This window comes from Balaenoptera acutorostrata, chromosome 19, assembly GCF_949987535.1.
Source record: "Balaenoptera acutorostrata chromosome 19, mBalAcu1.1, whole genome shotgun sequence".
NCBI lineage: Eukaryota > Metazoa > Chordata > Mammalia > Artiodactyla > Balaenopteridae > Balaenoptera > Balaenoptera acutorostrata.
In genome coordinates, this window is record NC_080082.1 from 20,201,636 (window position 1) to 20,228,192 (window position 26,557).

General features: G+C 49.2%; 2 protein-coding genes across 3 annotated transcripts in view; one reads left to right on the top strand and one right to left on the bottom strand.

The window, feature by feature from the left end:
• Nucleotides 1–23,113, top strand: part of CMTM4 (CKLF like MARVEL transmembrane domain containing 4) — a 92,814-nt gene extending 69,701 nt beyond the window's left edge. The window contains exons 4-5 of one of the 2 annotated variants that reach the window (XR_009006054.1): nucleotides 146–1,747; nucleotides 23,026–23,113. Coding sequence is in view for 1 of the 2 variants with exons in the window: in XM_057533888.1 (XP_057389871.1) it covers nucleotides 146–310 (165 nt within the window). In the remaining variant the exon portion in view is untranslated. Of the gene's footprint in view, nucleotides 1–145; nucleotides 8,398–23,025 lie in introns of those variants that run through there. The other variant, XM_057533888.1, reaches the window with a different exon arrangement.
• CMTM3 (CKLF like MARVEL transmembrane domain containing 3) lies at nucleotides 8,495–16,831 on the bottom strand. The gene is made up of 5 exons (XM_057533889.1): nucleotides 16,570–16,831; nucleotides 13,334–13,489; nucleotides 12,188–12,283; nucleotides 11,660–11,780; nucleotides 8,495–9,644 (listed from the first exon to the last, which is right to left on the bottom strand). Exons 1-5 carry the CDS (start codon nucleotides 16,714–16,716, stop codon nucleotides 9,616–9,618), a joined length of 549 nt encoding a protein of 182 aa, XP_057389872.1. The 5' UTR covers nucleotides 16,717–16,831; the 3' UTR covers nucleotides 8,495–9,615.
• Nucleotides 23,114–26,557: the final 3,444 nt, after the last annotated feature.

A 26,557-nucleotide genomic window follows, 5' to 3' on the forward strand; every position in this document is an offset into this window, starting at 1 on the left:
TGGCCATGACAAGCTGAACATTCAGCGGGGCTGCGTGTTGGGGTCAGAGCTGGGAGAGCTGCCGCAGCTCGGCTCAGTGTAAGCTGCCCAGAGACCCCGCAGACGGCTGACGTGCCCGTGGACTAACCGGGTTTGTGTCTCGTAGATATTCGGCTTCTTGGCAACCGCGGCGCACGCGGTGAGCGCGTTCCTGGCCGCGCAGAAGTGGAGGGTCAGCCTCCGCCAGCAGAGCGCCAGTGACTACATCCGCGCCCGCACAGAGTCCAGAGACGTGGACAGCCGGCCCGAGATCCAGCGCCTGGACACGTGAGGACGCGCCAGGGTCCTCTTCCCTCTGCTCCTCATGCCCGTCCTTTCAATCAAGTTTTTCTGTCCCTCATCACGTCAGATTTTCATGTGACTAAGTTGAATTTTGTCCTCCTCGGTAAAAGTTCATTTTGGGAAAGGGTTTTCACAGTGGCCCTTGTGGCGGGTGCCTGAGGCAGGGAGCCCCGTGCCCAGCTGTTCAGAAAGAGGTGGGCGGGACAGGTGCCCAGATCCTCCGGTTTGGTGGCCCTGGGATCCGCTGGCCTCACAGGCTGCCGTGTCCACTTCACTGTCCCTGAGCACAGGCTTCACGTCTGACTCTGAGCCACCCTGTCATATGTATTTGTGACAAGTCAGGACTTTGGATTAAATGGGGGCTGCTAGGAGGGGGGCGGTGGAATCAAGGAATGAAGGTACATGGTTGGAACAGTCGGTGAGCAGTGATTCCTGGGCAGCTCCCATAGCTGCCCCAGGTCAGCTTTAGTCTCGCTGCCAGGATCCCCCTCTCCCCGTTGTTTTCCACGCCTGGGGCATCGAGACACCAGCACAAGCCTGGAAAGCCACATGAGACACCGAGGGTCTTGGCGGTGGGTGTGCTGGCGGAGCTTTTCGCTGGGTCTGGGGTTTGCGGGGGGTGGGTGGTGGGAAAAGCTGGCATCCTCTTGGCACGGTGCCACGGCACTGCTGACCTGTGGGAGGGTCACCATTTGTTTCCTACCCTGCTGAGAAATCCCTTGATGCTTCCTCAAATGAATCACCTCCCTGAATGTGGGGACCATCTTTTTTCCAGTTTCCTCCCTTTCCTGAATACTTTGAGGCTGGACTGCAGATTTTCTGTCATTTTACCTTCCCAGGTAAAAGCCACGAAAGAAATACAGTCTGTTCCCCCAGCCCGAACCCTTGCCCATTTGCTGGCATCATGGACCACAGGTGGGGACACACCTCTATTTTAGGGGTGTGCACTGATTTTCAAATGCCTGAGAAGAGTTCTAGAGTGATTCTGAGTCGATCTGTCTAGGATTTGAAAATACTTGAATCTGCACCATGACACACCCTTTCACTGATGTTTCAGAGGCACGGTCATCCCTGTGCCTCAGGGTCGTAACCATGAATGTCGATCTTGGAATCTGTCGGGGAAAGTTCCAGTTATGTAAGGTTTTGAACTGATTCTCGATAAAGTGACGATTATTGTGGTGACTGAGTTAAATGAGCCCCTACGATGCTGTAGTTTTTTTTTTGTTGTTGTTGTTGGAGACTAATTGTATCTTTTATGGAAAAATTGTTTTAACGTGTCAGGTTTTCACTCTGAACTGTTTTTAATGTTTACAAACCTCACTCTAGCTCTAATATTTTGTGTTTCTCCCTGACCGAGGAAAAAAACGCTTAACTGCTGGTGGGAAGATTTTGCATTAACGTGGAGAGTCCCCAGGATCTTGTCCTAGTGAGTGTTTACAGCTTCAGCAGCATGCAGTGTTAACGAGAGAGAGGGTCTGGGTCTGGGGGTGGGGTGAGCAGAGCCTGTGTGAGAAATGTCCAGCTGTGCACACATGGCATTACGTTCTGCTTAGCAGAGCAGCATCTGATTTCCCCGCACGGGTAGATTGATCAGGTAGCGCTGCTTGGCTGGGGATTCCGCAGGAAATGGTACTGTGCTGTCTCTGAAGGGTCGGGGTTTGGGCCCCCTGAACTGAACATCCCATACAATCTGAGTTCTGCCGCAGTTCCTTTCCAGGGCCGTGACCCAGGTCACCTGTTCAAGCCCCTGGTCTGCTCAGGGGCCGTGGGCTGCAGATGCAGACCCAGCTCATCAGGCGGTAATTCCCCTCCCTCTGTTCCCGCAGAGGGCAGCCAGGCCTGGTCACAGCGGGTCTGACGGAGCCCTCTTCCCATGGATGTTGTGAGGCAGTACAAACCATGCTTCACAAACTCTGTACCTATTATGTGTAGTGATTTTTGAGGAGATTATGACATCTGGATTTTATCTGTTCATTTTATGTATTTATTTTGCATTTGTTGAGTGTATATGCTTAGTCAAAATGGGGCTTATCTCCCTCTGAGAGTTCCATTTAAAAACAGGGTCACAAAGACTCAGCCTTGCATTAAATGGGGCCCACTTAGAAGGACCACCCTGAACTGTATCAGAAATCTCCTGCTGGGACTCATGTTACTTGGCCTCAATAAAAAAGCCGCCTTTGAAGTGAGATTGAAAAAAAGAAGACTGTTCAGGCAGGGTTGTTGCCCAAATTTTCCCAAGTCATTTCAGTAAAACCAGTTTATCATCTGGTTGAAAGGAGCCTATTGGCCTCCTGAGGATGTGTTGTCAGCTGCAAGGAACGGTTCTGAAGCCCATGGCAGTTGTAAACGCTGATAGATGATAAAAAGTGGTGACACCTTGTGCCATAGGCCACTTAGGAATTATTGAATAATTTGCATCTTAGTGTTAGAATCTTGGAATTATTTATTCCCCTGTAACTATTTAATGTCCTTTGTGCCATGAGACTCTCCCATGGGTTTTGTAAATATATTTCTTTATATTTAATAAGCTCCCACTACAACCGGAAGTGGCCAGGTATGCAAATTGGTGTGATGCAGAGTCATAAGTCCTGTCACGTGTGGCAGTGTGGTGAGAAGGAAGGAATATGGTTGTCCAGTGTGAATGGAAAGACACCTGCATTTTCCTTATGTTGCCTCTGTGTACAAACAAGACAATCTAGATTTGGGGGGCTTAAAAGGACTGTTTTTTGCAAACTGAAGGAAGCTTATTTTTGCATTTAATAGTTCCAATATGGACCCATGTCAGTTTGGTTTGGGGCATTTTTGAGGCTGAGGCAATCTTAGTGTTTCTCAATTTTCTGGTGGGATGATATTGGCTTTCATAGTTGGTGCTAGACTTGTGTATGTTTGAATTTGTTCCTGGAGACTGGATGGTTGAAACCCTCAAGCATTTGGTGGAAACTCTGGTGGTTTTAGATGGATGCAAACACTGACGTCTTCAGAGAAAGTTTATCCTGGCATCGATTTGGTTGGTGCGGTATTTTTTCTTTTCTCTGATTCTCCTTTAGCCTCCCTTCACACTGCTGAAGGCATGGGGTGGGGCGGGGGTAAGTACCTTTTCCCTTTCATACAGGGCGATTCTAATCACAAGAGCCTAAAGATAACTTGTTGGCTCCATATAAAGCCTGGGAAAGACAAAGACAGTTACAGATTAAAATCTCACAACAGAAGTTCGGTTTAAAGCAAAGAAAATAGATTTTCACTCTACAGCAACAGTCGTCCGAGAGATTCCCTTTGCCCACAGAAAGGCAAGAATGTAGTAGCCTGCCCAATCCCAATGGCCATGTCTTCCATGGCAACTTGAACCAAAGTGCCAACGTGGACGAAGCCCGGCCTGGCCCCAGGGAAGCCAAGGACACAGCCTGGTTCTGAGGGCTCGGCTCTGGAAGGTGGATGCCACCCCCTGCCCTTTGGGCACCATCACTGCCCCTTGGCTAAAGGCTCATGCCCATGGACAGGCATGGAGTGTATCCGACCCCACCCTGTGTCGGATGCTTCTGGAGAGAGCTTTGTGACTCAGTTGAAAACATTCCTACTCTTTTAAAGTTTGCAGTTTCATCTGCCTTTCTTCGAAGCTTTCTTAGTGATTCAATCTTGGGTTAAGCCACATGTGGCCTCTGAGGAGATGAAGCACTAACCCTTTTGTCTGCACATGTATGTGAATTCTTGCTTGCAGCGAATGACCCTTGAATAACCCCTCCCTGTTTCAGGTGTGTGTGGCCCAAGCTCACCTTTTCTTGTAGACTTGCATGTGCTGTTTGGGAAGAAACCCCTCACCTCTCCACGTGTTTAAGAGGCGGACCAAGTTCCTAATCTCGGGCTGTACAAGATGTTCTGTGGGTTGTTCTTAGAATCTGTCCTAACGGATGAATAAAGTGTGGAGACAACATGTGGCCCCTGTAGTGATTCTGGGAGGCCGTGATGACTAAAGTGGGTCCCGTTGTGCCGTCCACGTTCAAAACAAAGCAACCATGAAGTCTTCGTGCCACTGCTAGATTGTCATTTTCTCCACCTCTGGTTTACAGGAAAATATGGCATTACACAGGTAGCAAAAGGTGAAAACACCTTCTAGGCTGCTGCCGATTGACTGTCTCAAGCGAAATAAAAAGTTGCTTCCTGCTCCAGCGACTGCCATTAGCGTGTGAGGTCTCCAGACACTTTTCTGGCTCCTAGTGAAGTTCGCAGAACTCAGGGGCTCCCTCTTATTTCATCAGCAACCATTCCCAGGACCAGCTAGGTGACAGCGGGTGAAGTGGGAGCAGGGGCGGGTCTGGGAGGGGAGAGGAAGGAGGGGGAGGCTCACACCGTCTGCCGTGGGCCTGTCAAGGGCACTGGACATGGTTACCCACCCAGGGTACTTCCTGCCCTCTTTGGAAAAGTGAGGTCTTGTGTGCTGGAGCCCACCTGAGAGCGGGAGCCAGCGTGGGGAACAGCGTGCCTTGGCGCCGGGCTCTTAGTGTGAGTTTGGGGACTCACAGGTCTGGACAGGTGACTCGGATTCTGATTTGGGTGCCCCTCAGAGAGGACGCAGGCCTAACACCGCCTGCCTTGAGCTTTGTAAACGCTCCTGGCTCTTTATAAAATCTCCTATTTCTTCTCTTCTCGGCAGATATCGCTGAAATCATAACTGTCTGGTTGAGAAGGTAATTTGAAATATCTGGCTCTTTACATTTCTTTTATTTAGAAACTGTCTCTGAAAGAAAATACCCTCGATATCTGTTAGATCTAGAAGAATTTTCTTCTCAAAGTTGAATGTTTGTTTAACTTTTCTCCATACCAGTAAATGGCATTTATATACTTTTAGGCTTGACACAGAGGGGTGGGTTCTGATATAGTTTCCCTTCCTTTGGTCTAGATTCTTATTCCATTTGGATATAATTTCTCAACCTTGGGGATTTATTTTTTCCTTTCTAGTTTTTATTATTCTATAAACATAAAAGTAAAGAAAAAAAATTACCCGTAAGTCCGCTGAGTCAATCAGTGGCAACTTGCCTAGAATAAAGTTTAGTTTATGGATCCTTCAATCGTCTATCTTTTTCACAGGGTTAGTTTGTTGTCTAGTTTTTATGCCAAGACTTTAATTTGGGTGACTCGCTATCTAGACACCCTGGAGTGTTGTGTTTTCTTTGGGATGCATTCTACACAAGGCCGAGAGCCTTCATTAAGGGGTTAATAGCCTGGACTCTAGTGAGCTACATCAGAACTTTCATGGTTCTAATTTAGAGTAGGAACTTGTCTCAAATGACCTTAATCAGTTTTGTTGGTGGGATTAGGGAGAGGCCCAAAGTTTCTTTTCATAAGTGCACCTCAGAGGAGAGAACGCGTGACACAATTGATCTGCCAGTGGTTTGTATGGGTTTCAGTAATAGCCTGGAACTATCCAATCTGGGTCGTCTTTGGAGGACACTGCTGAAACCCGGTAGGAAGCACCCCTTTTAATCAGGAAAGCCACCTGAAGGGACGGTCAGGAAACGAGGACAGCATGGGGGCCTGGTGTCCACGCAGGCAGGGCCAGGTCTGGCTGCTTCCCTTCGTGGGCCGTTTTGCTTTCCTGCGTGTTCCAGAATTGATTTTGCAAGTTTCAACTCTGTTCTCCTTTCTGCAGATGTGAGGAAGGCAGATATTCGGTGCTTGGAGGGAGAACTGGCTGGTTCAAGGGTTCCTGGGGGAGCGCGAGGGCAGGGTGCCTGTGCCGCCTCCCGGGACTGGCCCAGGCCGCTAAGGCCTCTCGCCTGCTTCCAACTCTGTCACTCCGTAACCCGTTTAAAACCGAGTTTTCAAATCCTGCCGCATGATGAAACTGACGTATGTGGATAAAACCAGTGCTTTTCATAACTTGATTCTGATGTAGTTTCCTCTAAAAGAATGCTAGGGGTCGAAACTATTTGTATATGTTGAAATTTGTAGGGGTTCAGGAACCCGTGGCAAAAACACTTAACTATTTATTACAGGTATGACTGTATTTTTTCTTTTCCCAAAGTAGGTAATTATGTCTTTGTATATTTTAAGACAAATAATAATCACTTCACCTTTGGTGCCTTCCGTGTGTCAGTCACATGAACACTCTTGTCAATCATGGAATTGAAAAAAAAAAGATGTACATTTAGTTAAACAAGATAACACTATTTTTGTAGCATGATTTTAGATTGTGTCCTTTCAGTATTGCTTCCAGCAATGTTGGTTTTGAGGTTTGGTCATTTTCCCTTTAAACTTCATTATATATTTTAAAAAAGAAGAAAAAAAAAACAACAACCCCAAACCCCTGGCTTTTTCGGTCTTGTTTTCTGCTGCTTTCTCCCCAACATCTTGTTTCTGCTTATTTAAACAGCCTGAGAGTGAGAATATATTTCTGTGAAGTAGTTACTGATCAGTATAACTGCATGTGGCATTTTTAAACCACTTTTTCAGTTTGAACAGCCACCGCTCATCTCAACCAGTAAGAGGAAAGTGGTTCCATAAAAAAAAAAGGACAGAACATTCTCGGTGCTCTGACTTCCCCATCTTTGGGTCTAAAACGGGGAAAAAAGCCCTTTCTCTGGCTGGTGTCTGTCTTCCAGATCAGCTCAGGCCGCCATCCTCCGCCTTGGCCAGCCTCCCTCTGCCCGCATGAGACGTGCTGGGGTGGGGCGGGGGGCGTGGGGAATCCCTGCTGGTCTCGGGCTCACCTTCCACTCGGATCTCAGATTGGTTTGTGGATGCCCTGGGTAGGTTCCGTGGTCCTTCCTGGTTTCCCCGCCCAAACATAATAGATTCCCTGCTGTGACAAGCTTGATGAAATTAAGACACAGAGGACATGCCGGCTGCTCCTTTTGCTTTCCCACCCCTGCAGGACTGAGTTATGTCTGGTCAAAAGTCTTGAGTAAACTAGCTGAGCCCATTTAAAATGAAGGAATGGATTTATTAAAACATACAACTGTAGCTTTTTTTTTTTTTTTTTTTTTTGGTCGCTTTGAAGGGTCGGAATGTGTTATTATTTTCTAACAAAGGAAGTCGAGTCAGATGGCTGATAATTCCCATGTGATTACTCGGTACTTGGCCCAGTGGTACTTGGGAGAGGGGCAATGTTAATTTAACAACTACTACACTTTGCTTCTTAAAAGTCTATTTCCTTTAGCAGTGTAGACACAGCTGCAGGGCGACCTGAGGTGCCGCCTGTTTGGCAAACTTTGGTTTATGCTGTTGGTAGGTCAGAGCTCCCATCCTAGCTTTTGAAGCTGGTGTGGATGCCCTGGGGTGGGCACCACCCGGCTCCCACAGGCTCCCAGGTTTGACTCTATCCATTTGGAGTGGTTTGGGGGCCCCAAAGCCTTTGCTCCTGTTGGTTTGTCCCTGACAGCAGACAAAGCCTTGTGCTGCCCTCAGTTTTCCCTCTTTATTTCTTTTGAAGGACCAATTTTTCACGGTACTTGTCCTGATTGTTTTCATAGTGTTCAAATCTGTATTTTTGTATGTAGAGGGAAATAATTTTCTCAACACTAATCGCTAATAAATGCTGTATTAAATTGTCATGAAGGAGTTCTTGTTTAATAAACGGACATGTAAAAACAGTATCTCTTTCTTCGCTCTGCCTCGCCTCCCGCCCTTTCAAAGGCTGTGGCCCAGATCCTGAAACAGGCCCGTAGGGCGGGGGTTGAACACAGCCACAGTTGGGGGTGAGGACTCCGCGGTGTCGCTGTCCACAGGCGGCTCGGCTGGGCCTGGCGAGGTGGGGCCACACCCACAGGCCCGTCAGCTTCTGCACAGTCCACTTTCATACGTGTTTTCAGAACACACTGTGTGTGAAAGTTGGGGCAGAATGCCTCGATCCTTTTCCATCGCCGGGGCCAAAGCACTGACTTACCATGGGACGTTAGCCTGATGCGTGGGTGAGACCCTGGGCCTCTTGTGAGGACCTGGGCAAGTCACCGAACCTTCCATCAGTTTCCTGAACTGTGAAAGAGGATTGTGTGAGGTGTAGAGTACACGTGCAGACGCCTAGCGGGGACCTGGCGGGGAGCAAGTGCGCGTGCATCATTGCTGTAACCTGGAGCTGCCAGGATCCACATGGCGCGTGGGGCCACTCTGTGCTGACGCATGACACCCGGCAGCGTTGCTCCGGGTGTGTAAGGTGTTTTTCAAACACACACGCTCCAAGCAGGAAGTCAGTCTGATTTAATCCATTATGGCTTTTTTCAGGGTAGGAGATTCACATGCAAGAGAAGAACAAAGATTACAAATGCCCAAAACATGGGTCCAGAACTCTGGCTCATTCACAAGGCCTCTTGGGTCACAGGAAATGCCATTTAAGAAGCTGCTTTTGTGTAAAAAAAAAAAAAAATTATAAAGTTACAAAATCCCATTGAAGATACATGCACAGCATAATAAGGTCCTTAGGTGAACACAGAAGGCACGTCTCACCCCTCGTGAGGGTCAGGTGTTCAGAAGCACATTGTCCTGAGGGCCCGAGAGCCTCTCGCCTGCTGACGGCCCAGGGAAAGACAGGGTTTGGCTGGGCCTGCCCAGCTGCCCTGGGGGCTGTCACTGCCACTTCGTCGTTTGGAGCCCTCGATCTCTTGGACCTGGTAAGCTAGTCTACGAGCTCTTCTTGAAACAGTCTTAGACCCAGAAGAGGCATGTCATCTGAAGAAGATATGGTCTCCAAGGGTGTAAGGTATCACTCATGGGCACTGGGACCCACTCTCTCCTAGATCATACAGCAAAGGCCAGTTTTCTCCCTGCTTCGAGAATGAAGAGGGAACTGTTGCTCCTTGAACAAAAGAATCTTGGAAGCATCGTTCTCCACAAGATGCCTGCCGGGAGCAGGGGCACCAGATGCAGACAGAAACCACTGGGGCCCAGGGGACGGCCCTCCGCCGGTTTCTGCCTTGTCTCTCCCCCGCACTCACCGCAGCGTGAAGTGCTTCCTGGGATGGTATAACAAGGCTCTATCTGCTTTGTCCCCTTGTGCTTATTTTTGGCAGAGGTTTAAGGGCTTAAGGTCTGTGGGACAGAAACGAGAAGTGGCGGAACGATGCCCTCACGGGCAGAGAGGCTGGAGAGTGCTAAGCCGAGGGGTGCCATCGTGTATGCCGGGCTCAGGAACGTCACCCTGGGGCTGTGAGGAGGCCTGCTCCGTCAGCAACTCCCGCTGCTGCTCGAGAAGTCACAGCCTCCCTCCCAACACGCACGGTCCCCTGGCCACGCTCCGGCCAGCATGGTCAGAAGCTGCAGGAGCGGAGGCCCGCGTGGCTCAGGCTGCCAGGGCAGGTCGGGTCCTCAGTCGGAGTCAGAGTCGGAATTCTCTTCTGAAAGGAAAGCAAAGAGGATGCTTGGCAGGAGTTTCGGGGCCAGCGGTGCCCGGGAGCCGTCTCTGGGGAGGCACTGGCGGTTGGAACCCGGGGCTCAGGCCGCTCCCGCAGCTGATGGCGCTGTGGGTGGTGTCTGCTTGGCATGAGGACCGTCGAGTGCTTGGGACCCTCCGGGTGCAGTCGAATGGAGGTGGGGAGCCCAGATGCCCCTTGCTCTGGGGCTCCAGGCCCTCCCAAATCTGCCTGGGCCGTTCTCACCTGGAGGTGTCAGGGTTGTATATCTGCCCCCCAACCTGCAGTTCAGCAGGTCAAGATGGGGCTAGCTATTGCCCAAGAAAGTAAAACATACTGGAAAATCAAGAAGCTTCTTTTTACCCATTTCATAGTTTCAATCTCCCCTGTCCCAGGAGTTTCAATGTCACCTGCCTGGGGACAGCAGGCACTCAGTGGAGAGATGCCAACTCCAAGGCAGGGCCTGCAGGCCCCTCAAAAGCCCCCCTTGTCCTTCTGTCCAGCCACATGTCACTGCTGATCCTCACAGGACGCGACCACCTGTTCCAGAGAAACACCTCACCTGGACGGGAGCACCTGCCCTTTATACTCTGTTGTCTTCCCTCCACCTGCCCCATTTCTTCTGCCTGCACACTCCTATACATCCATCAAAACCCAGCAATAGGGCCACCTCCACAGCCTCCTAGCTGGCACATAGGATGGGTGCTCCCTCAGCTGCTTCATCCCTACCTCTGTCAGCTCTCATTGTACTGTTACAGTTGACATCTACTCTGGGCTCCTCGTGCCCCCGTTTATGCCGTGTGTGTACATCACCACTTTGTCTCTGGGTCTAATTCCTGTCTGGGCTGAATTCCCTGAGGGCAGGTAGTTGGCCTTGCCCGTCTGCACATCCCTAGGGCCCAGCACATGGCAGCCTCTGTAGGTGTTTGGGTCAACAGAGGCTGACAGAAGGGCCGCGAGGGATCAGGGGACACCAGGCTGGGGGAGTCTGGTGCTGAGCCAAACATCCGATTTACTCACTTGCAGGAAGCTGACATCTGCCTCTGCATTTAAAGCCTGCCTGGGGGTGTGGAGAGGAAGGGGCAGGTAAATGGCCTGGGCCCTCGGTCCCAGGTCAGCTCCTGGGCTTCCCGGCATTTCTGTGCTGGAGCCTCCACCGCCCCTGTGACTCCTGCCCCCTGGGCAGGGACCGCCACCTCCTCTGGTGGCCTCCCCGGGCAGGAGAGCCCTGGGCTGTGGCTGAGGAAGGCCCGAGGGAGATCACAAGCTCCAAACCAGCTTGGAGTTTGGATGCACCCCTATAGGGCCCCCAGCTGGGTGCATGCACCCTGAGGATGTGACACGTTGGTATGGCTGCTGTCGTGGATGGAAAAACCAGCCATCCAACTTGCAGGGATTTTTTTTGTTTTTGTTTTTTAAATCAGGTAACGATACAACAGCCATTCTGAGCTGAAGGATGGCTTGAGGGGCCAAAAAGTCTGTGGCAGTTTCTTTGGATCTAAAAAGTGAAACAAGCCCGAGCTGGACTGTGTTTGCCTGGGCGCTGCGGATAAGCATGAGAGCTTGGTTCGCTGGCCCTTGGGCTGGGGGCAGGCGAGACTGGGGAGCGGGGGTGCTGCTGTGGGACAGGCGGCCACGCTGCAGCCCAGTGGATGGCGTCCAGGGAGTTGAAGGGGAGTGACTGGCCGTCCTGGGGGATTGTCAGGGAAGGTTTCATGAGGAGGAGGTGCCGGGCGTGCCCTCAGCTTGCCCCTTCTGGAAAGGCTGAGGCCCTGGGGAATCCTGTGCTCCCCAGAGGGGACCGGCTTTATGATCAGTGCCGCATGAAGGGATAGGAGAACCAGGCTGTGAAAACACGTCCTGCCCGTGGGGAGAGAGGAAATGCTCTTACTCCAGCCTCAGACTAGCCAAGTGTCCCCAGGGGAGAGCAGGGCCCCTGCATCAACCGTTCCAGGTGATGCGCTGGGTTCCCTGGTGGGACCCACAGGGTGGCCACCTACCTTCTGCCTTGTCAGCTGCGGTCTCAGCTGCGGAGTCCCCTTGTTTGAGGAATTTGGCCACATCGTTAAAGATCAGGTAGAAGTCAATTGCAAACACGATGGTGGCAAAGAAGCCAAACACCTGTGCGATACAGGGGACAGGGAGGATGGGACGCGTCATCAGGAGCTGGGAGCCTGGGAATGGGGAGGGCCAGCCCCGGAGCAGCCGCTGCCCCATCCGCATAGCTTTGTCTTTATCTGCTTGGATAAGTAGCTCAGATTGGCGGACACAGACCCCTCCCGTTAACGACAGATAGGAAAACGAGCTGTTAACTTGGTTTGGCAAACAGCCTTTTTGAACTCCGAGCAGAGTAAATCTCCAATAAGAGGACAGTGGAGTCGCTGAGATCCACGTGAAAGTCCAAGGTACCTAGGCAGAGGCAGAATATGCCCAAGAAGCTAAGAGGGGCACCCACTTAGGAGTGGGGTGAACTTGAGTGGGGCATCACTGGGCATCCCCCCCCTCCCAGGGGTAGAGTGGCTACTCACCCCGGCTGCTTTGGAAGCTCCGTCCGAGTATTTGGCCACAGCTGTGATGGAGATGGCAAAGTAGATGAGGGCCGCTGTGACACAGCGTAGGAAGTCCTGGGGAGAGAGGGGCATGGTCACAGCGCCCTGAGCTCCCTGGAGTGGGGCACAGCATGGGAAGGGGGCCGCTGGGAGCCGAGGCAGGGGAGAGGGGCTCAGAAGGGCACTGTATGCCAAGAACAGGGCCGGAATCCCACTGTCAGGGGAGGATGGGTCTGGCAGCCTGGACACACCCGGCCCCCAGGTCCAGCGTCCACGGTGCTCCCCCTCTTCCTGGCCCCACCTGCACTCCCTGGTCCTCCCCCGACCTCCACCCCGCCCCTGCCCAGTGGCCCCCTGTAGGCTGCCGTCCTCTGCCAGGTGGACAGCAGGGTACGGACCAGGCTGGAGCTCGCCCTGTGGCCCGGCCCAGATGCAGACTTCCCTGTTTGGCGGGGAGGGAGAAGTTGGAAATCTTGTCACTGCTCCCTCTGGCTCTCCGATAGGGAGCCCCGGACCTTGCTTTGCCACATACTTGTGGCAGATCATTTATGTATCATGGTTTCTGTCTCCCAGTCCCTAAAATGGGGACGGGGTGCAGCCCATCAGGAAGAATGCTGGGTATGAAGTCAAGAGACCAGAGTTCAAGTGCAGCCTTTGCTGTCCCTTCTCTCTTACCCATTTCATACAGCAAAGTCCGGGATGGGGTTGTGGGCCCTCCCAGGTGATAAAACGAGTTGTCAGGTGGCTGAGATCTGGGTAAGCCCTGCAAGTCCTCAGTTAACCCGCCCTGCCCCATGTGGAAATGGCTAGAATTCCTGCGGCTAAGACTCATGCCAATGGGCCCAGTTGGGAACACCAGCGCCACCTGACGGCGAGGGGGGAGGATGCCGTCTGGGGTTCGTAGCCTCACAGAGGGACACTGGAGGCCCTGGAGGCAGGGCAACCTGCCCTGGGTCATGTGGCTGCTGTGTGGTGGGGCCTGGATCATCCGAGGCCAGGCCTACCCACCAGGCTCAACCAACTGCAAATGGCCCCTCCAGTGCATTGAAGAAAGGGTGAGGGCCGAAATGCACACCTCTCCGTGATGGCCAGTCAACCCCTTCCTCCCGGGGCCCCAGCCCTCACCATCATGGGCCAGCACAAGCCCTGCCACTTGTCGTTCAGCTGCATGGCATCAGCAAAGAGGAAGCAGAGGGCCAGCAGGAACTCCAGCAGGGGCGCAGTGAGGAAGGCGGATGCTGAGGACGCCACATAGCAGACGAAGGTGATGAAGGAGAGACCCTGGGAGGTGGGGGAGGGAGAAGTCAGAGCCTGTGCACAGCCCCTCCCTGCAGGCAGGACTAGAGGAGGCTCCAGCAGGTGAAGTGACCTGCCCAGTCCTGCAGCTGCATGATTAGAACTCCATCAGATGCACACCCGTGCTGCCCCCAGTGTCTCTGGGCATGGCTCTGCATCCTGACCTCAGGCCAGCTCCCTGCAGGACCCAGTCAGGAAGCCCCAGCCTCTCCCGCGTCCAACCCCCCAGGAAGCTGCCTCCTGGGGCTGCGCCACTCCCACCTGCCCCAGAGGCTCTATGGCAGAATCCACCCAACTCAGATGGTGCCCAACGGGAAAATCAAACCCAACCCGTCTCAAAGGCAGTCAACTAAGCAGGAGCCAGTTTCAGAAAATTACACCCAACACCCAAGGTTTGTGCTTGAATGAAAAATTTACCTGGAAAACAGTACACAAATGTGGTGCTTTAGTTAATGATACGCATGCTGAAGTACTCAGAGTTGAAATGTACTGATGTCTGCAATTTACTTTGAATGCATCAAAAAATAAAACGGATTGATGGACAGATAGATATGTGATAAAGCAAATAGTATAATCTAGGTGGTGGGTATATGGGGTTTTTTTCTTGGTATATTTGCAAATTTTCACAATAAGGAGAAAACATCCAGGAGAGGGAGTGGTGACACTGACACTTCATGCCCCGCTGCATCATTTGTTCAGCCTTTGTGAAAGGTGGGGCAAACTGTAATGAGGAACTGATTAAGGATTAAAGTGTTTTCTGCAGCCCTGTCCACACACTGTGGGTGGCAACTGATGCTCGAGGATGCCGAGGCCCCGGGTTAGTTCTGCTGCCCCGTGTGCTCTGAAGAGCAGACGGGGATGATGGGGCTGTTCGCTGGACCAGTGCCTGCTGAGGCTTGTGGGGCATCCTCAGCTCCTCACCACCACCCAGGCACCAGGTGCCGTTCACAGCCCACTCTGCAGATGAGAAGAGTGAGGTTCAGGGAGATGAAGTGCTGTGCTCAGTGTTGTACAGCTAGTAAGAGGGCATCAGAATTTGAACTCTGGCCTGGCTGACTCCACATCTGGAGTTCTTAAGCAACACTGCCCTGTGGTTGCTGGCCTTTATCTGTCCTGGTTTTGGTCACTCTGGCTGCGTTTGAGCAGGTCCATGGCTGAGTAGCTCAGAGTGGGCCAGGGGGCTATGTGGGGATGACACCCAGATGCCCCACAGGAGGCCCTGTGGTAGCTTCAGACAAATGAGCTGCAGAGCACCCATATCTGGTCTGAACATGACAATGGAGGTAGCTGAGCCCAACTTGAACAGATGGGAAAATAAGGCGTAGAGATGGGCTGAGAGGCTGCTAGGGCCTCCCAGAAAGGCAAGGCCACAGGACTCTGGCCTGGCCCTATCCTCTACTTCCTCTGCCAAAGGCTGTTCTGTCCCTCCTTTTCCTGTCCCCTACCCCCAAAGCCTGATTCTGGGGATCCCCCTCTTGATTCTGTTTCCTCATTCCCTGATTCCTGGTGGCAACTTCCTCCCCCTTCCTGCCCATGTCAGCCTCCCCACTTGCTTGGGCCTGGGGGCAGCCAGAGGTGACCTGAGGGGGGCAGGAGTGACCTCCAGTGGCTCCCCTTGCGTCTTCAGTGCCCACTCCTCATCCGTCCTTCCTCCCCACTTCATCCTCCTAGACCTAGATTCTTGGCGCCCAGCTTTGCCAAGGGCCTCCTCTAGGCTCTGGCCAGCATGCCCTCCACCCATGAGGTGGGCCTGAGTGGGGGTGTGGTTGGGGTCCCCTCAGGGGATGGTGGATTCAAGGCTTCTCCGAAAAAGTGGCTCCTATCAATCTCCAAAGTGGGGCTGCGTGGCCAACCAGGAGGCAACTCCCTGGAGTGTGAGCTGCGAGTACTGGACCCTGATGCCTCATCTGGGAGTCCGGCAGGTGTCAGGCTGGTGACCTCTGGGCTGACCCCAGAGGCAGAGGAGGTGGTAGGACAGCCTCCTGCCATCTGCCCTGGGTGGTACAAAGGAGAGGCTGGGGCAGAACCCTCCTCTCTCTGATCCCTGCTGTCCCCTGGCCCTCAACTGACCCACGTCAAATCCCCTAGAGGCTCGGGCCTCAGTTTTCTTGTCTGCGAAGTGGGAGTAATGACAGATTATCAAATTGCTGTAAATCTAAGTAACAAGTGCTCCACTCTTATCCCGCCTCCGCTCCGCTTGGCCTCTTCCCTTCCCTCCACAGAGGCCCAGCACCAAACCCCAACCCCACAGGCCGACAGTGCGTGAGTTTTCGGAGTGTCCCGAGGACAAAGGCCTCTTGATGGGCCTGGGGGGTGGGGGCGGGTGCGGGAAGGAGGAAGGAGCTCAGCGGGGGCGGGACGGCTGGATCCTAGCGAGGGCGAGGAGGAGGGGGATGAAGTCACCCCGCTGGGCCGCCTCTCAGCAGCCTGGGTTGGGGTGGGCTCCCTGCGCGCCCCCCACTGTATGGCCCGGGCCTCACCCAATCCCGGGGGTCCCCCCTCCCAGCTGGCAGGACTCCACTCTGGCTTCGGCCCTGCAGCTCGAGGCCCGGCCGGTCCTCCCTGAGCCCAAGAAAGCGGGCCAGGGAGCAGAGAGACGACCCTGGCCCCCGACCTGGGGGTCGCGAACGGCCGATTCCTCCCAGGCCCGGCCCGGGCGTGGCGAGAGGCTTTGCGGAGCGGGGTGCCCGCGATGGAGGCCAGAAGATGCGGGGACGCAGCCCGTCCCAGGGGCCCAGAGAGGGCGGAGGCGCCGGAGGTCACACAGTGCTGGGCCGAGCTCCCAGGGGCCCGGCCGCCGCGTCGGGGGCCCCCTCCTCAAGCTTCCCTGCGGCTCCCGCCTCGCCTCCGACCCGCGGCTGAGCTTCAGCGAGCCCGTCCCAAACCAGGGAAGTTTGCCGATCTCAGCCCAACTTCGCGGGGCTGCGAGGGGCGTCGGCCGGGCGGGGCGCCAGGACCCGGGCGTGCAGAAGGCGGCGCCCCTAGCTCCACGCCCGGGAGCTGCAGGCGGGAGCTGCCGCAGGGGTCTCGGCGCCGCCGGGAGGGGGCCGGGGGCCCGCACTCACCGTCTCCGCCAGCAGGAGGCGGCCTTTGAGCGAGCAGAGGAAGGCGCGCGCCGGCAGGAGGGCGCGGAGCCCGGGAAGGGCCGCGCGGGGCTGGGAGCGGCCGGCGGGCTCGCGGTCCGGGTCGGGCTCCGGGTCTGGGGGCCACATGGCGGCGGCGGCCGGAGCTCGGCCTCGCTCCCTCTCACCCTGCGCACAGGAGGGAAACGGAAACCCCGACTGTGCGGAAGGAGAACCGAGCCAGACTAGCTGGGCGCGGGAGCTCGCCCCGCCCCGCCCCGCCCCCGCCCCGCCCCTCCTCCCTTCCTGCCCTCTCCTGCCCTCTCCTCCCCTCTTCGCCTCCCTCCCTCTTCCCCTCCTCCCCTCCTCCTGACCCCTCCTCTCCTCTTTCCCCTCTTCCGCCCGCCTTCCTCCTCTTCCCCTCTCCTCCTCCCCCTCGGACTTTGGCTGCCGGGGCTGCTTAGGCCCTCGCTGTTTCGACTGGCAGTGATGCTGGCTTGGGGCTTCCTTAGACCCACCCCCTCATTCTCCCCTCACCCTTGTCCTGGCGGCTGGAGACCTTTTTATTGCCGCCCCCGTCGGAGCTCCCACCCATCTCTCCTTGCCCAGAAGATTGTCTGCATTCGCTGTCTCCCGTCTAGCTTCCTGCCCTAGCTCGCGTCGGGGATCCAGGAACTTAGGCCTTCAAACAGCGAGACCTCTCTATTGTTTTCCTGCGGCTTTCACCCCACTGTCAGCTCCCTGCCCCACTCCCTCTCTCTTTCTCCCCTGGCCACCCCTCCCATCTTTGGCCAGCCCAGCCTCCTGCGGCCTCTTTGTTGGCTGCCCCAGCCCTGGATTCGGCACCACCCCCATCTTCATCCCAGGAGGACTCCCAGATAGAGACCTCGGAGCCCCAGCCCCTATACAACACACACATGTCTCCAGGGCGTCTGGAGTTCAGTGTGACCAAGACCCAGCCCATGACATTCTCACTATGCCTGAGCCTCTGCCAAGGGCACTGCCATCTGCCCTTCCACCCCCAAGAGCCAGAGACCTGGGGATTGGCCTCGTTCTCCCTGACCCCACCCTCACCTTCACCCCCCGTCTGTCACCAAGGCCCGCACGTCTTCGCCTCCTAAAGCTTTCTTAGATCTCTGTCCACATCTCATCACCACAGCCTCCATTAGATCTCAGACCACTGCTGTCTCCTTCCTGGACTGTTGTGAGGGTGTCTTTAGGAGGCCTCTCTGCTTACTCTCTTGGCAGCCAGAGGATTGCTTAAATCATCAGTCACAGTCACCTCCATTCTCCTCACCTGGAAAAACCTTGGGAGCTTCCATCTTGCTCAGGGTCTGGGTATAGATAGTAAAAACAGCCCCTTGCTACCCTTTCCTCTGTCTCTTCCACCTATAGAGCTTCTTATCTCCTCCATGCTCCCTCTTGCCACAGGGCCTTTGTACATGCTGATCCCTCTACCTGGAATGCTCTTTCTCCACCTTGTTATCTGATTAACTCCTCTTTTTCTTCTGTGATCATACTGCATTGTCACTTTCTCAGAGGAGACTTCCCCGACCTTTCCAGCTAGGTAGGAGACATTCATTTACTCATTTATTTTTTCATTCTGCAGCAGTGCTAGAAGCCCAGGATGCAGGGAAACCCCAGCTTTGTTTGCGGGGAGGCTGGATGGGTAAACACTAAGCATGTCCAGAGAATCCTGAATAAGATGATTCCTGGTAATAGATGTCTGGCTGGTTCAGAGTGCAGCCAGGCAGCCTGTGTGGATGAAAGGACTGAGCTAAGGGCTGGGGGTGAAGACAAATCAGACAAGGGGTGGAGCCAGATTGTGGAGGACCAGGCCTTGGTGTTTGGATTTTGCTCCAAATTCCCTGGGAGGAGGCCAGGTGAAGATTAGAACAGAGGATGACCTGGTTCTGATCTGTGTTAATTAAAACATGCCTCAAAACTGTAACTCAATAATAAGAAGAAAACAAGCCAATTTAAAGAATGGGCCAAAGATCTGAACAGACGATTCAGCAAAGATATATGAACATCCAAGAAGCACGTGAAAAGATGTTCAATATCATTAGACATCTAAGAATGTGAATTAAAGCCACAATGAAATCATATTGTACTATACACCTATCAGAATGGCTTCGTAAAAGGGGATGCTGCCATTTAAGTGCTGGTGAGGACGTGGAGCAACCAGAACTCTCAGACGGTACTGATGGGGTGGAAATTGTTACCACCCCTTTGGAAGACAGTTTGGCAGTTTTCTAAAAAGTTAAACAGAGACCTACCATATGACCCAGCCATTTTACTCCTAGGTATTTACCCAAGAGAAATGAAAGCACATGTCTCTACAAAGGCTTGTAGGCAGATGTTTGTAGCAGCCCTATTTTTAATAGCTCCCACTGGAAACCACCCACAGTCCATCAACAGGTAAAGGGATAAACTAACTGGGGGACATTTATACAGTGGAGTACTTCTCAGCAATAAAAAGAAATAAATCATTGACAAACGCAGCAACATGGATGCATTTTGCAGATATTATGTTGAATGAAGAAAGTCAGACTCGAAAGGATGATACTGTATGAGTCCATTTTTGTGAAATTCTAGTACAGGCGAAACTAAGCTGTGGTGACAGAAGTCAGATCAGTGGTTACCTGGGGGCAGGAGGAAGCTTTCTGGGGTGCTGGAGATGTTCTTTATTTTGACTGGGGTGATGGTTTTACAGGGATGTACGTTTGTCAAAACACATCAAACTGTGCACTTAAAATGGGTGCATAGTATTTCATGCAATTTGTATCTCTTCTACTGAAAGGGTTCTGAGAAAAAAAGAAAATACAGTGACTGACTAGAGTGGCTGAGAGGGCCTAGGAAAGGGCACGCAGATCTGGGTGGGTACCCTTGTGTGAGGTGACCGAATATCCATGACGACTGTGCATTCCCCGCAGGCTCTGCGCTCCCCAGGGGCCTGTCATCATGGCCCGCCCCATCTCAGAACCCATCACACAGGATGGCACCAAGAAATGTCTGTTGTGGAATGAAGGGGGGTGGTCCTTTTCCTTTTACATTCTTTGTGTAAGGAATAGTTTCTGTTCTCCTCCACTTATTTATTTATCTTATTCTTTGGGTTATAATTATGTACTATTGTGCTTAATTTTGTTGGTTAAGTAGCTCCATCTTTGGCCATTAGGACCTCCTTCAGGTGGGTGCTTCTGTACCTAACATGCCCCGTCTTTTTGTCTTTTTTCCGTTTTTTTTGGCCATGCAGCATGCGGATCTTAGTTCCCTGATGAGGGATCGAACCCTTGCCCTCCGCAGTGGAAGCGTGCAGTCCTAACCACTGGACTGCCAGGGAGTTCCCATACATTTCCTTATTTTCTGACCCTGTAAGATGCTTCAGGTTCATCTTATATTCTCCCCATCCCAGCCCTAGGATCAGCTGTTCTTCCAAGAAGCTCCAGTGCTTTTTACTGGAGAATGGTGTTTAGCAACCAAGATCTCTCCGGACAGTTGTTTTTTAAATTAATTAATTAATTAATTTGGCTGCTCTGGGTCTTAGTTGCAGCACATGGGATCTTCATTGCAGCATGCGGGCTATTTTAGGTGTGGCATGCAGGATCTAGTTCTCTAGTTCCCTAAACTGGGATGGAACCCGGGCCCCCTGCATTGGGAGCGCGGAGTCTTAACCACTGGACCAGCAGGGAAGTCCCTTGGGGCAGTTTTTTAAAAAAAATTAATTAATTAGTTAATTTATTTATGGCTGAGTTGGGTCTTCATTGCTGCGCGTGGGCTTTCTCTAGTTGCAGTGAGCGGGGGCTGCTCTTCATTGCAGTGCGCGGGCTTCTCATTGTGGTGGCTTCTCTTGTTGCAGAGCACGGGCTCTAGGTCCGCGGGCTTCAGTAGTTGTGGCGCATGGACTTCAGGAGCTGTGGCTCGCGGGCTGTAGAATGCAGGTTCAGTAGTTGTGGCGCATGGGCTTAGTTGCTCCATGGCATGTGGGATCTTCCCGGACGAGGGTTCGAACCCGTGTCCCCTGCGTTGGCAGGCAGATTCTTAACCACTGCGCCACCAGGGAAGCCCCCTCTGGGCACTTTTAATTTGCATTTCTCTAGTTATGAGTGGATCAAACTTGGGTTTTTTGCATGGTAAGAGCCATTTGCATTTCCTTTTCTGAGAACTGACTTTTCACATCCTTCACATATTTTTCTATTATTGTTGATTGATACCTATTTTTTATTTATTTTTTATTTATTTATTTTTGGCTGTGTTGGGTCTTCGTTTCTGTGCGAGGGCTTTCTCTAGTTGCAGCAAGCGGGGGCCACTCTTCATCGCGGTGCGCGGGCCTCTCACTATCGTGGCCTCTGGTTGCGGAGCACAGGCTCCAGACGCGCAGGCTCAGTAATTGTGGCTCACGGGCCCAGTCGCTCTGTGGGATGTGGGATCCTCCCAGACCAGGGCTCGAACCCGTGTGCCCTGCATTAGCAGGCAGACTCTCAACCACTGCGCCACCAGGAAAGCCGCCTCTGGGCCCTTTTAATTTGCATTTCTCTAGTTATGAGTGGATCAAACTTGGGTTTTTTGCATGGTAAGAGCCATTTGCATTTCCTTTTCTGAGAACTGACTTTTCACATCCTTCACATATTTTTCTATTATTGTTGATTTTTAAAAATTGATATCTAAGAATACATATATTCAGGAAATTAATCTTGAAATGTGAGTTATGAATATTTTTTTCTGGTTTGTCATTTGTCTTTTGCTTTGCTTTTTTGCCATACAGATTTTTCTTTTAGAACCTGCTGTTTTTCTCCTTGAAAATATAAATGTAGTGAATGACAGTAGCAGGGTCTATGATGCTCACCATTCTTAGATGTAGTGGGGTGTGCCTTTCTTGGTCGTGGTGTTTTTGCTCTTTTGATAAACCTCTGGATTCATTTTATTAGTATTTTATTTGGGATTTTGGCCTTGATTTTCATAAATAGAATTGATCTCTAGTTTTTATTTCATTTTATTTTTTGTGTTATTCTTTATTGTTTCCTAATGAAGGCATTTAAAGCTATAAATTTTTCTCTGGGGATCACTTCATACACATCCCCAAAATATTGCTCTAGTTTGTATCCATTTCTAATTAGCTGGTTGTTTCAGTTTCAAGTTCCTCTTTAATCCAAGAATTATTTTATTTTATTTTTAAAAAAATATTTATTTATTTATTTATTTGGTTGCACCTGGTCTTAGTTGCGGCAGGCGGGCTCCTTAATTGTGGCATGCGAAGTCTTAGTTGCGGCATGCACGTGGGATCTAGTTCCCTAACCAGGTATCAAACCTGGGCCCCCTGCATTGGGAGCGCAGAGTCTTATCCACTGCACCACCAAAAGTCCCCCAAGAATAATTTTAAAAAGGTATTTTTACATTTTTAATTAGATAAATTTTGGACTGTACATTGTGGTTAGTTTCTAATTTTATGTATTTTATTCAGAGAATAGTTCTATATGTTCTGCTTTTTGGAATTTGTTAAGATTTGTGTCCTAATAAACAGAGAGTCAATTTTTGTAAATGTTCCATATGTGTTTAAAAAGACTGAATATTTTCTCTTACTTGTTGGGTACAAAATTTATCTATTATATATCTTATTAAGTGTGTAATTTTAACCCTCTGTATACTTATCCTTTTTTACTTGATATATTTGACTTATTAAAACAGGTATATTAGAGCTACTCACTAAGGTTTTATTTTTATTTATTTATTTTTGGCTGTGTTGGGTCTTCATTGCTGCGCACAGGCTTTCTGTAGTTGTGGCGAGCGGGGGTTACTCTTTGTTGTGGTGCGTGGGCTTCTCATTGCAGTGGCTTTTCTTATTGTGGAGCATGGGCTCTAGGTGTGCGGGCTTCAGTAGTTGTGGTGCCCGGGCTTAGTTGCTCCATGGCATGTGGTATCTTCCCAGACCAGGGCTCAAACCCATGTCCCCTGCATTGGCAGGCAGATTCTTAACCACTGCACCACCAGGGAAGCCCTCACTAAGGTTTTAGGTTTATTACTCTGTCCTTGCATTTCTAATAGTTTTTGAGCTTTTTTTTTTTAAGATATGATGTTAGATGAACAAATGTTAACATAATTTTGTTCAGTGGAGTATAGCAGTTAAGAGCATAAGTACTGGTTCTACCACTTTCTTAACTTCTCTGTTCTCAGTTTCTCCATCTGCAAGATGAGGATAATAATATTACCTAAGTCATATGACTATTGTAGGGATGAAATGTGTTAATGTATAAAAGTATCTTAGAACAGTGCCTAGCATATAGTCATTTTTACTAGATATTGTCTTAATAAAACATCTTTCTTTTTCCTAGTGAATGCCTTTAGCTTTGAATTCTGTTTCATTTAATATTAAGTTCACCACCCCTACTTTCTTTTTGTTAGCATTTATCTGGCATTCTTGTTTTTTTTAAAAATATTTATTTATTTATTTGGCTGCACCAGGTCTTAGTTGCAGCACGTGGGATCTAGCTCCCTGACCAGGAATCGAACTGGGGCCCCTTGCATTGGGAGCGTGGAGTCTTAGCCACTGGACCACCAGGGAAGTTCCCGGCATTCTTGTTTATACATTTCTCATGTAAGTATTTGATGCAATAAATCTCTAAGTACTACTTTAGTTTCGTCTCACAAATTTTAATATGTTGTGTTTTCATTTTTGCTTACTTCAAAATATTTTCTGATTTCTCTTGAGGCTTTATCTTTGACCCACAGATTATTTGGCAGTGTGTTTAATTTCTAAACATTTGGAGGTTTTCTACTTATCTTTATGTCATTAATTTCCAGTTTAATTCTGTTATGGTCAGAGAGCATACTTTGTATGATTTCAGTTCTTTTAAATGTATTGAGATTTGCTTTGTGATTCAGGATATAGTCCATCTTGGTGAATTCTCTATGTATGCTTGAAAAGAAAGTGTATTTGTTGAGTGAAATGTTCTGTAAATGTCAATTAGATCCAATTGATTGGTGGTGGTGTTTAGTTCTTCTAGATCCTTGATGATTTTCTCTGTACCTGTTCTATCAATTATTGAGAGAAGAGTTGACATCTTCAACAATAACTGTGGATTTGTCCATTTTTCTTTTCAGTTCTATCAGTATTTGCGTTATACATTTTGAAGCTCTGTTGTTAGGAACATTTAGTATTGTTATATCGTCTTCATAAAGCAAATTGACCCTTTTATTATTATGTAGTGTCCCTTTTATCCCTGGTGATTTTCTTTGCTTTATACTTTGTCCGATATTAATATTGCCATTCCAGTTTTCTTTTGATTGGTGTTTGCATGGAATATCTTTTCCCATCATTTTATTTTCAATCTAACTATAGCACTATATTTAAAGTGGGTTTCCTGCAGATGGCATATAGTTGGGTCTTTTTAAAAATTTTTTTTATCCATCTGGCAATTTATCTATTTTGACTGGTGTATTTAGACCATTTATATTTAACCTAATTATTTGTATATTTGGATTTAGATCTACCATTTTTCGTCTGTTCCTTCTTTTTGTTCTCATTTCTCATCTTCTGCCTCATTTTGGATTATTTGAATATTTTTTAGTATTCCATTATAACTTACCTACTGAGGTTTTTTACTCTATCTCTTTGTCCAGTTTTTTTAGTGTTTTCTATAGGGATTGGAAATACATGTTTAACTTTTCACAGTCTACATAGAATTACTTTTTTACCACTTCAAATACAGTGTAGAAACCTGACCACCATATTCGTTCTTTTGTCCTCCGCTCTTTATGCTACAGTTGTCATACATATTACATCTACATACATTGGAAATCCCATCAGATAATGTTATGATTTTTGCTTTCAAAAATCATTTTATAGAACTCAAGGGGAAGGATATTCTGTTTACCCAGATATTTACTATTTCTGTTGCTCATCCTTCATCTTTGAAATTCCATATTTTCCTCTGGTATCATTTCCCTTCTGTCCAAAGAACTTCCTTTGGCAGTTCTTTCAGAGTAGATCTGCTGGAAATGCTTTCTCTTAGTTTTACTCTTTTCGAGAATGTCTTTATTTTGCCTTCCTTGATGAAAGGTAATTTCACTGGATATAGAATTCTGGATTGACAGTTAATTTCTTTCAGCACTTGAAAAATGTGCCACTTCCTTCTGTGTTCCACGGTCTGTGATAAGAAATCCTCAATTATTCAAATTGCTGTTTCTCTATAAGTAATGCTTCATTTTCCTCTGGCTGCTTTCAAGAGTTTTTTCTTCATTTTTAGTTTTTAGAAATTTGATTATGATGTATCTGGGCATGGATTTTTTGAATTTATTCTATTTGGAATTTACTGAACTTGAAACTGTAAATTTATGTCTTTTGCCAGTTTGGGGGAGTTGTCAGCCATCATTTTTTCAATTTTTTTCCCACATTCTTTCTCCTCTAAGTATCTATTTATACAAATGTTAGACCTTTTGGAATTATCTCTAAAGTCCCTGAGACTCTGTTTATTTTGTTTTGATCTTTTTACTCCCTTTTGTTGAGATTGCATAATTTCTATTGATCTTTCAAGTTCACTAACTCTTTCTTCTGTCATATCCATTCTGCCATTAAGCCCATCCAGTGAGTTTTGTATTTTGGTTATTGTTATCAGTTTTTAAATTCCCACTTGATTCTTTTTTTAAAAATTATCTTCTATTTCTCCTCTAAGACTTTCTATCTTTCCATTTATTTCATGTATTCTTAGAGCATGGTTATAATGTTCTCTTTCAAATCTGTTTAATCATCCTAACATTTGTGTTATTCTTGGGATTACTTTCTGTTGTCTGTCTTTTCCTTCATGAGACATTGTCTGGTTCTTCATACATCAAGTATGTGAATGTAACAAATGCCACTGAATTGTTCACTTTAGAATGGTTAATTTTATATTATATAAATTTTACCTCAATAAAATGTTTAATTATCCCTTTTTAAAAAGTAACAAAGTACTGATACACACTATACGTTGACAAAAGTTGAAAACATGCTAAGTGAAAGAAGCCAGACACAAAAGTCCACATATTGTATGACTCCGTTTACATGAAATACCCAAAGTAGTCAAATCTATAGACACAGAAAGGAAGTTACTGGTTGCCAGGGGCTGGGGAGAGGAAGGAATGGGGAGTGATTCCTTAGTGGGTACAGGGCTTCTTTTTGGAGTGATGAAAATGTTCTGGAACTAGATGGGTGGTGATGGTTGCAGAACATTGTGAATGTACTAGATGTCACTAATGGTATATTTTATGTGTATTTTCATAAATTTCAAATTGATATGTCTGATATTTTACCATAAATTTCAAGTTGAATTGAGGTGCAATTCTTTTTTCATTTTCTTCTTTTGCTTTTTTATAGCTAAATAAAGGATTTGACAAAGGGAGTTCCCTTTACAATTAAAAAAAAAAACAAAACAAAACCCTTTTTTGTTGTATTACGTTTTTCATTTTTATTTATTATTTTTAGCAAGTATTTTTGTCAGTGGTAATCTTGGAGTCATTACCGGTTGGGGGGGCGGGGGCAGGGAAGACTTTTATTTGCTTTTCCACTTAATTGCTAGTTCCTTCCAAACTTTGAAGCTACTGCTTCACTGTTTTCTAATATCCAGGGTGGCCTTTGATGTTTGGTATTGCTCTCTTGTCAGTAACATCTTTTTGCTGTTTCTCTCTCTCAGGATTTCCTCTTTATCTTTATTTATTTATTTTATTTATTTATTTTTGGCTGTGTTGGGTCTTCGTTTCTGTGCAAGGTCTTTCTCTAGTTGCGGCAAGCGGGGGCCACTCTTCATCGAGGTGCACAGGCCTCTCACTATCATGGCCTCTCTTGTTGGGAGCACAGGCTCCAGACGTGCAGGCTCAGTAGTTGTGGCTCACAGGCCTAGTTGCTCCGCGGCATGTGGGATCTTCCCCGGCCAGGGCTCAAACCTGTGTCCCCTGCATTGGCAGGCAGACTCTCAACCACTGCGCCACCAGGGAAGCCCTCTCTTTATCTTTAGAGTTC